Raw genomic sequence first — 13,770 nt, forward strand, 5'->3', positions numbered from 1 at the left:
TTTTTAAGTTACTTCATGCCCTAAACCAATCTACTAAAATGTTTTGCTATTTGTATCACTTATTGTGATACAAATATATTCTTCCCTTCTGCCCTTCACTTATTCAGCATTTATTAATGGTTTTTATATATCAGAAGCTTTGCTAGGCATTAGAGAAAATGCAAAGCTCTAGGACACAGTTCCTTTCTTGTGTGTTTTACAATCTAACAGAGATTAAAAAATATATATGCACAGATAGCTTTGATACAGTAGATGTTACATGCTTAAGAATATTGGTGATGAAGTGATTTGAGAGCTTACTGGAAAGAGAGAGAGCCTTTCCAGATGGGAAAATAAGGGAAGACTTCCTGGAGGAAGCAACAGCTAAACTGAATTTTGCAGGGCTTATGAAAGCAGATGAAGGTGGGGGCAGGAATAACACTATAGCCAGCTTGAATGAAAGAAGGGATAGGAATGAGGATTCTGGTTGGACTAGAACACAAAGGTATGTAAAGGAGAATATGAGGAGAAACTGAAAAGGTGGTGTCCTGTGAAACATTAATGCATAGCACGTCTCTGGACCAGGCTAAACCATGTCATGGAAGTCTGGATTTCAGCTATTTGCCATTCAGGTATCTATATCCTGGAAAGAAGTATGCTCCTTGGCGATGTGTGAGGTGTACCACAAATTGGATTTTCAGTTGCTCTTGTCACTTAGACAGTACAGAGGGTCAATGGACTAACTAATTTGGGATAGCAGCAGTCACATATAGGAGATACAGAAAGGGGAAATGGGATTCATTTTCCAGTTCATTCGTTTGCCAAATTCACTGTGCAGATTCAGCAATTTTTTCACCCAAGGCTAATTTCATTTGCTCTGAGTTATACTATGTCTGGCAGCAAAACAGCCAGATAGGGCAGAGTGTATGGGGCAGCCAGGGCCAGGCATATGGAAAAGTCACACATACCCAACAGCTCACTGAGCTCAGTGATCAGTGTGGACTATGTGTGCATGGCAAGAGCACAGATGGAGGGATCCATCCCCTGCCAAAACCAATCACAAATCTGGAGCACTGAGCAAAGGCTGCACATGGTGCAAATTGGAAGCCAGGCAACATGAGAGGCACACCCTCTCCTCCCATTTAAATCTTTGCTTCAAATAAAATCGAGTCCTGCATGGAAACCGTGTGATTGCAGGGTCTGGCACATAAGGCAGAACTCTTCTTATTTTTCAAAGGCAATTTGTGTTCAGGGCCATGGACAGCAACATGGGGCAGCCATGAGCATTCCATGGCATTGGCCAAGGTTCTTCAAGCTCTAATGTCATGCAGCTGGACCTGACTAATACCAAAGGGGGGGCAACTAGTAGCAAATGCTTCAAAGTACTAGGAAAGTTGATTTAGCATCCCAAAAGGACCAACAAGCAAAGGACAGGCCTCTACAACTTAGAAGTGAACAATAACCGTTTCCTCTCACACAATCCAAGAATGGCTAGAGGCAAAGAAGATGTCAGTGAAGCAATAAGCAAGCAAGCAATGAGACAAAAAGGGCAAAGGCAAAATGAATGGGTTAGGGCCAAACAAAGCAAGAGTCAGCAAAAGTAGAAATAGTAGAGGTGAAAGGAAGGAGCCAAACCGTGCAAGAGACTGGAGCGTGTGTGTGAGTGTGTGCACACACAAGCATGCATATATACTTCTATGTTCTGTGAACAGGAAACATTTGTGGATATTTTTCATTGAGACACAAGCTCTCTAAACCCATGTAATCTTGATGGGCTGCTTTTCTGCTCGCCTCCTCATCTCCTGAAAGGAAAGGCAGGTGGGTCAATGTCTAGCATTAAAATGCAGGAAGACGTTAACTTTCATGCAGCCCTAGGAGTGGGAAGCCTGAACCGTTTTAAAAGAGAATTGTTTGCCATATCACCATAGAAACAGAAAACTATAAAACTATCCATATTTATGTGCCAGCTGCTGAGTGTATGGTTCACTATGTTTACTGGTGAGTACATCCATATGATTGTAGAACACAGTTATGTTTCACGTACTCATCTGCCATGTGAATGGTTTTACAATAAAGATAGTTGTGGTGCATAAAAAAAGAGTACTGGATTTGAAGATGTAGGTTCAAATCTCAGCTCTGCAATTTGCTAACTATGTTTCCTTAGGCAATTTATTTTCCCTGAGCCTCAGTTTCCCCATCTACAAAATAAAGGTGCCTGGATAACTCTCTCTCTCTCTCTCTCTCTCTCTCTCTCTCTCTCTCTCTCTCTCTCTCTCTCTGTCTGTCTGTCTGTCTTTTCTTTCTCTCTGTCTTTCCTCTCTCTCCCCACCTCTCACCTCTCTTTTTTCTCTCTTCTTTCTGTTTCCTCTACCTTTCCTTCTCCATCTCTTCCTCTTTCTTTCTCTCTCTCCCTTGTATGAATAAAATTATCTCAAGAGACTGGTTTGGGGGTAAGAATATAAGTTTATTGATTATATCAGGTTTTTTTTATTAGGCAGGCATCATAAATGGTTAGGTGATACGGGTCTCCATGGCTCTTTTGCAAACAGGGACGTCCTGAGCTGGAACAGGCAGATTAATAAATAGATTTTTAGGAGCTCATTATTTAGCCCTTCTCTCCAACATCCCAAGATATCTTTCATTGGTGATAGCTAATTAAGAGGTGGTCAATCCACCTATCTGTTCCTCCCCAACTCTACAGGTGAATAGGTCATATAAGCAGGAAAAAGAACCCTTGTCCCCTTCATTTATTAACCAAATTCTGTTGAAAAGGAAGGCATTCCTTGGAATTCCCAAGGACAATGAAAAGGCAAATAGTAACAGACTGAATAGTATATCTGAACCAGATCCCAGACACAGGAATATACAGTAATTCTCCCTAAAATGTAGGAATTAACACAGTATATTAAAAATAAATTCTCACAGCCTCTCCCTCTCTCTTATCATCTATCTGCCCTCTCTTTTTTCTCTCTCTCCCACCCCCACCCTGCCTTTCTCTTTCTCTCTCCCCTCTCCAAATATATATTTTCTGAATATGAAAGAAGGAGCAGCTCCTCTAGTGTCACATTTTGTAAGTTTTACAGTAGGGGTTATTGACCTTTTTTGTTTATAGTGGCCCCCTTAGGCAGTCTGGGGAATCCTATGACTTCAAAAAACATATGTGTTTATATATGTGTGTTTATACATATATGTACAGATATAGATCAGTTTGTATGTGAGATTCTCAAGATGTTTGATTTAAGGAGCCATTAAGACTCCATTTCTTCTGTATTCTTTTTTTTTTCTTCTGTATTCTAATTGGCCTTCAGTCAGATCCACTGAGAGGGCAGGTTTTTTTCTGTCATTTTTTAAGAAAATCATTATCTTCCATCTTAGAATCAATACTATATACTGGTTCCAAGGCAGAAAAGCTCTAAGGGCCAGGCAATGGAGGCTAAGTACCTAGAGTCATGCAGCTAGAAAGTATCTGAAGCCAGATTTGAACCTTGGACCATCTCTAAGCCTCACTCTTGAGCCACTGAGCCATCTAGCAACTCAGTGTCATCTTCTGATAATAAAATTTAAAGCTTCAAACCAGTTCCCCATTTTCTTCCTGCCATCAACAAGTAGAAACTGATACTCCCTCTTGCCCTGTCTCTGAGTGGCAGGTCCCTGCTCAGAGCATGAGGTCAGCACATGTGTCTCTTGCAGCACTTCCAAAGGGATTAAGCCCAAGGGAGACACAAAGATTCACCCAAAAGATGGGATTTCAGAGCACAAGGTCCATACAAGTATGCTGCTATGCATTCAGCCACTGTTACTTTTTTTTTAATCAAAATCTGTCTCAACAAGCAGTAAACAGGATTCAGTCAGATTCTAAACCTAAAGCAATTTCATGATGTTGGTACAGGACCAGGCTACCTCCCTGTAACAGGACAAGCTGAGGGGAATACAGTTCCCACAGGATTGCCTACACGAATTGCTCCTTCTTTGCCATATGCTTGTTCTCCTTCCTTATTCCTCTGCTGTGATGACTGGCCCTTTGGCCTTAGTTGCTCAGTAGGTAGAATTAATTGAGCCAATGGGGCATTGCTCATTTCCTTCCAGGGTTCTTGCATTCTAGAACCTCTATCTCCACCCTACCTCCATATCCTTTTTTGTAGCCAGATATGATAAGATCAGAGTGATGACAAAAGCATTCTAGAAAATAGGCAGTTCTGATTTTAAATGCAAAATAGGCTTTGAGTAGTTAAAAATACACTGAAATATAAGAAGGGGGTTTCATTTCATTTTTATTATCCTTTGAATTTGATCCATTGTTCATGCTACGAACCAAAAGTTCCTGAGCCCTTTCATGACCAAAATGGGATTTTTAGGGTTGAGGAAATAGAGTGATTGAGAGAGAATATAGAAATGACCAGAGAAAGAAGAATGACTTAAGTGACTTAACAGCAAACAGGAAAAAAAATCAATTGAAATGTGCTTATCATAATAGCTAGTATTTATGCTACTTTGTGCCAGGCAGTATGCTAAGCAACTTTCAAATATTATCTCATTTGATCCTTACCACAACCCTGGAAGGAAGATTCTATTATTATCCCTATTTTACAGTTGAGGAAACTGAGGCTAACAGAGGATAAATTACTTGCCTATGGTCACACAGCAAGTAAGTATATGAGATCAGATTTGGACTCAGGACTTCCTGACTCCAGGCCCAGCACTCAATCCACTGTGCTACCCAAGTATCTTATTAACAAATCTTCTAAGTGATCACAGTTTGTTCCAGTTCTAGATTAGGAGTTTTTAACCTTCTTTGTTTTGTGAATCCCTTTGGCAATCTGATGAAGCCTATGGATTCCTTCTGAGAATAAGGCTTTTAAATGCATAAAATACATAGGAAATTTTAAAAGGAGACAATTACATTGAAATCAGTATCAAAATATTTTTAAAATAATTGCATGAACTCCTTGTTAAGTCCTGTGTTGAGGGATTAATAATTCTCTATTTATTCCATTTATTCATTGAAGTAGTTGGTTGGTTTGCCATTGTCTAGACAGAATTTTAGAGACTGAGATCTACTCCCCGTCACTTTGACCCTCCCTATGGCCACCATCACACACACTCAGAGTGAAAGCATAAAAAATGTTCAGACATATCATAGGCCACCCCCAAAGTATATTTAAGTGGTTTATGTTTTCAGTGTGTTTCATTTCACCTCAGGTTTTAGCATTGCAGTGTGGATGCCAGCTGATGTGATCAAAGAACTCTTTCCACAGTTCTCTTGAACAGCTCAGAGCCAACTGTTATCAAGGACTGTCTTACTCATTCAATAAAACAGCTTGAGATTCCTCAGAGAGGTTTTATAACACTGTTATCCTCTTACTATGTAGTTCTCTGCCTTGAAATGTCTCAACTTTCCTTTCCCAGATTTTTATTGGCGAGCTGTCCATGTATTTCATAAAGTCTACCAGAGAAACCTTGATTGCCCAGGAGAAAATGATTTTGACTGGAGAGTGCTGTTATCTGAGCCCACTGCTCCGAAGGATCATTCGGTTTATAGGTAAGTTTCAGTAAATACACAATTAGCCCTTTGATTTCAAACCATGAAACCAAGTTTTACAAACTTTCACCTTAGTGTAAAAATAACTGTTGAAATTGTTCAGATAGAGCAAAAGTTCTATCAGAAATTCTATCTGTTCACCATGTAAAGCTGGTTCAGGACAATTCCCCAATATGTTGATTTTCTTCAGACTCTAAAAGTGAAACTACACATTTCACAGCTTTTTGTGAATTATTGCTACCTTGATTTCCTCTCTGTGCTGTGTCTGTCCTTGAACACTGTCTGTGTCACAAGATGTAAAACCCAGAGAGTCAGGAGTCAGGGGACTTTGATGATGGCTGTGGGATGGCTTAACTCATTTTTCCTTTATGTAAAAAAGTTTGAAAACCTTCAAGACAGAAGCAATCAATCAACAAGTATTAAGTTCTTACTGAATAAATAATAAAGATAAATCATACCAAGAGTAGGACAAACAATTATTTTAATAATAATTTTAATATTTTTATTTCTTTAATTCATTCAATATTTGATATTAATTTAATTATTTAATAAAATTAATAAATAATAATTTTAAATGACAAGCTTATGTTCTAATGAAGAAACAAGAGTAGATATAATATTCACATATGTATAAAGTTTATATGTATGTATACTATATGTATATTGCGCAAAGTGGTTATATCTGAGGTAGTTTGCAAGGGGGACAAACCACGTAGAAGATACCTAACCTGTATCTTAAAGGAAGTTCGGAATCCTATGAGGCAGAGGTATGGAGGGAGAACATTCTGAATGTGGAAGCAAGAATAAAGGCACAGGAATGGAAAATGGAATGTACTGAGTGGGGAATAGAGGAAAAAGGTAGTTTGGTTAGATTGCAGAATTCTGGGCAGGAGAGTGGAAATATCCAATGAGTCTGGAAAGATACAGAAGGGACAGATTGTAGGGGGCTTTAAAAGCCAAACAAAGAAGTTTCTATTTCATTCTAAAAGCAATAAGAAGCCACTGGATTGGCAGAGTAGGGGAGTCACATGCTTAGAGCTGCACTTAAGGAAATTACTTTGATTGTGGTGTGTAGAATGGAGTGGAATGGTAAGAGACTTGAGGCAAGTACATCAGTGAAGAATCTCTGCAATGATCTAGAGGAGAGGTCACATGAACTAAGATGGTAGCTATGTGAGTGGGGAGAAGGGAAGGGATGAGAGAGATTCCCCAAAGCTAGAAATGATAAGATTTGGCAACCGATTAAAAAACAGGAAATAAAGAAGAGTTAAGCATCTAAGATAATGCTGAGATTATGAACCTCACTGAATGTGAGACATTGAAAAGATGGTGTTGCCTTTAACAAAAAGAAGGAAGTCTGGAAGATGGGGAGGTCTAGGAGGAAAGATAATGAATTCCATTTGAACATGTTAAGTGTAAGATGTCTCTGGAACATCTAATTTGGATTTTCTACTAAACAACTAGACACACGCACACACACACGCACACACACACAGAGCCAGAACATATCACTTGATGTGAGTAAAGATGAAAAGAGGAGAGAGAAACTTAGGAAATATTAATTAAAAAGCAAACATTTGGGGGCTATTGCTAGCCATTCTAAATTGGCCTCTCAGATGTGTTCTACCAAATATAATGTAGCAATTTTCTAGTTCACTCTTACCTAGAAAAGCAATGAAACATTCTTTTGTGTTCTATTTAATATATCAGTAGCCTGTTATAATGTTCTACATTATTTTACTTCCCGCTAAAAAGAGAGTAAACCAGGGAAGTCATGGCAAACTGGATGCTGAGAGAATGTGTGTATACATACATACATACATGTGTATACATATATAATTTCCCTGAGACTCAAAAGAACAGTTAGATGAATCAATATTTTGTGAAACATCAGGGTAAGAGGATCCTATCAAATTTACTGACGTGGTATAGACTTAAAAAAGGTGGCGCATGCTATTACAAATAATAGGTTAAGTAATCTTCCATAGAGGAAATATCAAATAACTGGAATTGTCATTGGTACTAACCATATATGTAGGTATATAAAGTCTATATGGCTACCTACATGATATATAAATAATACATATATATTTCTGTATTTTAGACCCTCACTTGCCTTCTTGGAATCAATACTGTGTATCAGTTCTGAGGCAAAAGAGCAGTAAGGGCTAGGTAATGGGGGTTAAGTGACTTGCCCAGGGTCACACAGTCAGGAAGTATCTGAGGCAAGATTTGTACCCAAAACCTCTTGTCTCTGGGCCTGGCTCTCAATCTACTGAGCCACCTAGTATCCCCCTACATGGTATGTTTTTTTAAGCTGCAAAGAAGCCTCTGTAGTCCAAGCCTATTTAATTGCCCTACATGGTTCCTGAAATTTATACCATTTGGGTACTTCCTTTGGGTTAAAGCATTTTTCTCAAAGATGTGTTTGCGAAGATTAAAACATTATTGCCAGGGCAGCTAGGTAGCATAGTGAATAAAGCTAACAAATTATTAATACTTTTAAATTGATTAGATTCTCCTCCAAAAAAGGCAAGTGCTAAGTAAGTAGGATGAAGGATTGGCATTGTTGAGGGAGGTAAAAAGTCAAGAGTTCAGCGACTGTCCAGACAAAGATGAAGCATCAGAATGATGAGAACCTACATGAGGGCACTGAGAAGCTTAAAAAAGGTAGCATCGGAAAGAATTGGTTAGGGATGTGCCCCAAATTTGGAAGTGGCAGTTCCACAGATCAATTTTGTATCCATCACAGTTATGCACAGGACCAACCTTTCTTCATTAAGGTCCTTATAAATGTCCAATAAATGACCTAGGAAATTTTTAAAGAAAAAAATATATCTGCCTTGTATTTTTAGGTTTATTTTCTCTAATGGGCATTGTGATTTCAGAAAAGGAAACTTCCTCTAGGCCTGGAGTCAAGTAGATGAATTCAAATCCTACAATAGATGCTTACTTAGGTGTGTGTTCTTGGACAAGTCACTTAACCTCTGTCTGCTTCAGTTTCCTCTGCTATAAAACAGGGATAATAATAGCACCTACCTCCCACAATTGTTGTAAGAATCAAATAGGATAATATTTGTTAAGCATTTTGTAAACCTTGAAGCATTATATAAATGCTAATTTATTATTATTTCTTTGGAGAAGGTTCAAGTGCAGCAGTTCCAATGAGGTAGGAGTGGATGGGAGAGAAAATAGGTTTCTTTTCATTAAAAGATAATAATTTAAAAATATTAGCATAAAGAGCTTGGTAGCCTTATTTTCTAAACCAGTGACCACAAGAGTACATCTGCCACATAAGAGCTTTCAGGAAGTCACAGCTCAGCTCTTTGTTCTAATAAAACAGAAACCTCATTTAAGGTATCATTTTTTTTAAATCTTGCCATTTTTCTAACTGTTTTGGAACATATCACAGATATTATTCAGCCCCAAACTTCAACCATTCCATTTTCCAAAGGGAGGAGACAAAGTATGACAAAATTTATCCTCAGTCATAATTCAAGTCTGGAGCATAGTCAAAAACCACTCAGGTCTTCTTATTCCCAGACTCCTGGTCTGTGATGCCTTTCACTGTAAGCTCCTTGGGTGACAACAGCAACAAATCGAATGGGGAAAATACCCAGCAGAGCAAAGCCAAGGGAGTAATGTGTTCAGATTATTAAATCCACATGGGGACAGATGTTATCATCAAAGAGTTTATTCTGATAAAGAGAATCGAACTCTTTACTGAAGGAACCAACTCAGCAGGAAAAGTACATCATCTGATCACGTCATCTTAATTTTAGACTTACTTTAGTCTAAATTTACATGTGAGGCCCTGAAGGCTGGCATTCCTCGGCCTTTCTCTCTACCTCTGTTCTTTGTTGTTCCTTCAAATCCCCATCTTGCCAACCTAGCAGTGGAAAAGTAAACCTAATTTAATTCTCAGAGTAGTTACTTTAGCAACTATTAATATTGAAAAGCAAAGAAGAAGAATGCAATCGGTTTTATTAAATTATCTTTTTTTTTCTTCCTCAGGGTGAAAGCCTAAAAAAATAGCCCCAAGCTCAAGGTTCTCTATGAGTTAGCATCTCTTCAAAACCATAGTTAATGAGCCCTTACTTATACATTTATTTTTAATAGCCAATCAGAGAACACAATTCAAGCAAAAGACATTTATTAGTCAAGCAAAATAGAAAATAAAGTAACATGAACAGATGCCTACTACACGCCTACAAGGTACACTGTTCACCAGCTTCCCACACCACCAACAGAGAACATGCATGAAAAGGAACACATATGACCAGAGCCACCCAAACCTTTGACAGTGCAGAATGCTGGTTTCCTCTGGTGATAGGATATCTCCACTGGTTTTATGGTCATCAAGTTGTCCTCTGTCATCATCTGCTAGGCTTCAGGGTCATCTACTGTTCTCTGAGGCCATCCATTTGGATATAATGGTTAGAAAGATCTTTCACTGTCAGAGAGAGTTATAGCATATTTGGGACAAAATCCAAAGAGCAGGAGCCATCACACCAAGCCAAGCAGCCAACCAATGCCTCCAAAATCCCTTAGGAATTCTTTGGGTCCTTGGGTCCAGTTGACTACCTTAAGAGGAAAAGACCTAAATTTTAGCTCCCATTAATTCCCTGATCATAAGGCTACATCCTCAATACCATTTCAAGAACTCTATTCTCCCTAGGCACAAAATGTTGCAGCTGAATTATTGAGGCTCTTTCCCTTTCAAGATCCTTTTTTGCTCTCAAGCTACTTAGGGACAAGGGAAAAATATTAAATGAAGCAAACAGGACCATCACCTTCCACACAATTCATGGACTAGATCCCTGCCCTTATCATATATATCTTCCAACAAAAAACATGTCGGACCTTTTTTTTTATGTTCTCTCTAGAACAAAAATACTGTCTCTCTACATTGCTATATAGAAAGACTTCATATTCAAGAAGACAAATTAGTTTCCTCCTTCTTAAACACTTATCTTTATTGGAAAGGAGAGGAAAAAGAAAAAACTAACTGTGCTGAGATTAAACTCATTATCCATCTAATAGCACCTGAGATAGTTGATCATAATGAATTCACTTATGTTATTCTTTTCATTTGGGATTGCACAGTTGCTCCATTATTGCTGCTAATAAAAAATTGAATAGCAAGCAAGTTTTCTGCCATTTAAATCAAGCCAAAGAGGGAAAAGGGTTCCATTGAACAAGAAGTGTCGTGGTAAACAGCTAATTCACTTAACAACTAATTCATTGCCACATAATTAGGGGCATTCCAAATGAAGCATAAATATTTTAAATGCCGTTTGAAAGGCCATGGTGTTTTATTGATGTAAGAATGAATAACATAGGATGTGCTTAATGGATATTCTCAAACAGAACTCTTTTAAAATTCAGAAAACTTTATATGGAAAAAATGTTTTCCTACACAATGATACATTACTTCTTACATCCTAGAGTAGCAATTGGAATCTAAGGATTCATCCATTCATCTGCTTACTCTGTGAGCATTTTAAATGTAGAATACTGCCTTGATAAGGAAGATAGTAAGTTGAAATAACCTGCTTTTCTCCCTCATAGGCTTTGCAGTCTAACAGGTAGAAAGAGATGAATAATAACATGGATTTTGCTGAGATCTTTGTTTTTTCTTCCCACACACAAGAAAAAAGGGCTCACCATTTTGTTATAGATATTTTATCACTCTATGGCTAAAAGACAAAAAATAGTAAATCAAAAGAATCAAAAATTTGTGTTGTTCACAAAATGATAAAAAGGTGTATGACAGGTGTGAGCGAAGGACAAGGTTTGGGTAAAGATTATCAGAGAAATGTAGGATTGAAAAGAAAATCAGTTGGTCACATGTTAAAATACAGAAATGACCAATGAACAGGCTGTGTGCCCCACTGAGAATCTCATGATATCAGGAAAAGATAAGAAAAATGTCCAGCTTGTTGGGTAGAATCCCAGAGCAAACTTTTTAAAGAGATGGCAAAGAATCTCACAGGATGAGGAAGCATGGATAGTTTGTGATCTCTATTGTTGGAGGAAATACCCATATCAGTGACATCAAAGATCTATTTGAATCTTCAAGAAATAATGAGTTAATTCTATCTTCCTTAACGTGTATCTTTTCCAGAAATGCTACAACACTTTAATAGGTCTGTGGGCCCCCAAAATAATAATAGCTGATGCTCATTGCATTCTCTCTTGCAAAGTACTTCACATGCATTATCTTATTGGATCTTAACCATCCTGTTAGACAGTTTCTAATGGAATTATTGTTCCATTTTACAGATAAGGAAACTAAAACTAGCAACGTTAACTAATTTGCCTATATGGATACTCTCCCTAACAGTATGGATTTCAGCCTATACATGATTTCTCCTCTTGTTCAATAGAAAGCAGCAGAGCCATGATTTAAACTTTCTCCCCCATTTTTCTATTTTCAAATCCAATGCTCCATATAACTTCATCACATCACTGAAGTTCTTTGATATTAGATGAAGGGTTGGGCTTTAGTCAGGAAGATTTGAGTTCAAATCTAGCCTCAGAGACTTGCTAGCTGTGTGACCTTGGCATGTCATTTAATCTATGTCTATTGTGGAAAGTTAATATTGAATTGTGAAGTGATTTCCACTTTAGCTTCCTCAGAAGAACTGTTTGATTTTAAAGCTAAAATAGTTTCTCCCCCACCAGGCTATGAAGCTACATTGAGTCATTTTTTTTTATTAAGATCTTTGTAAAGAAAGGATTAGGGGTCCAGGCTCCTTAGAGCCACTTGACCCACTCAAGGTATGAAGTAATGAAGGCTCTGGGGAGCCATTTTGGACTGCAGTGATCCAACCATGTGGTAGGGACACACCCCTTCCTGTAATGACATAATGAGGGAGGAGTTAAGGTCTCACTTCCTGTATGACTATTTTCCAATGATAGATGTCCTGGGGTGGGACTGAGTGCTGACATCACAAGGGGTATATATTGGCATGTCCAGGAAGTTCAGGTTCTTTCTGCCCAGCTCTCCTGACCAACTGCTCTCATAGTTTTTCACCTTTTCTCCAGCATCTCCCCACCCCGCCAACCTCTGCTTTTTTGCTCTATTCTGCTCTAATTTTTTGGCCTCTGTTTAAGACCATGGTGGAAGTCCATTGACTAGTTGGATTTCTAGTTGGATTTTTCTTGGGCCATCTTTTAATAAATGGTTTAAAATGTAATAAATATGATCCCTAGAGAATTTCATTCATTCTGCTTGGTTTCCTCAACTATAAAATGGGGATATCATATAGGACTTAACTCCAAGGTTCTTGTAAAGATCAATGAGGTATTTGTAAAGCACTTAGCTCAATGCCTAGCACATTCTGCCTTTAACAAATGCTTGTTTCCTTCCTTCCTTACCTTTTTTCTTTTCTCCTTCCCTCCATTTTGCCCTTCCTCCTTCCCTCCATCCATCCATTCCTTCTTTCCTTCCTTCCTTCTTTCCTGGAGGTCCACTATCATCAAGCGAGAGTATACAGATAAGTGCCTGGATATTAGGAAAATTACTAGACCCAATAGGGTAGTTGTTAGCTTGTAAGGATACTGGTGGGATGACCAATAATAATTCATGGCAATTCATGAAATCAAGCAAAAGTGTACATTTTTCCAAAGACCTATTAAAATTGTCTCCATCACTCATCCATCAATGAGTCATTAAACATTTACCATGTGCTCTCCAAGCACCTCATACTGATACTAACCATAAAGATATCAGTGAGTGGGCTTGTTTGGGGGTAGAGTGGGGAGAGAGGGAAAAAAATAATGACATCTGAGAGCAATGCTAGTCTCAGTATTGTTCCAAAGTAAACAAGTGTGTTTTCTGGGGAGCTCACACTTCCAATGACAAGCAATTAAGCATAGCGCAGAGCAGAAGGCTGAGAGTCACAGACCAGTATCAATTAGGTATCACCAGGGATTTTGGAGCAAAAACAAGAACCAATGAGATGATTAAGAGTTAAGAGGATTAAGAGATAATAAGCGAGGTGAACACTGGAAGACCAAACTCGTGGACAGCCTCTAAGAGCCTTAAACTGTCTGGAGCATGACTTGCTGGGAGGCAGCCAATGCTTCCAAGAATATAGGCCAAGTTCAGTGCTGGGGTAGCAGTCAGGGCAGCAGGGCTCCTTTGGAAGGAGCTTTTGGCAAACTTCAAATAAATCTTCAGGAGCCAATGAGATCATCGACATTGTCTTGTTGATCTTTTTGAAAACTTCCGTGAGAATTGACTC

General features: G+C 38.4%; 1 protein-coding gene across 1 annotated transcript in view; it reads left to right on the top strand.

Moving 5' to 3' along the window:
- The window catches only part of PLPPR1 (phospholipid phosphatase related 1), a 323,077-nt gene that overhangs the window by 268,483 nt on the left and 40,824 nt on the right, over positions 1-13,770 (top strand). Inside the window, 1 exon segment of the mRNA XM_001366620.4 lies at positions 5,386-5,518. Within this exon segment, the coding sequence (XP_001366657.2) occupies positions 5,386-5,518 (133 nt within the window).

This window comes from Monodelphis domestica, chromosome 7 (assembly GCF_027887165.1).
Source record: "Monodelphis domestica isolate mMonDom1 chromosome 7, mMonDom1.pri, whole genome shotgun sequence".
Lineage (NCBI taxonomy): Eukaryota > Metazoa > Chordata > Mammalia > Didelphimorphia > Didelphidae > Monodelphis > Monodelphis domestica.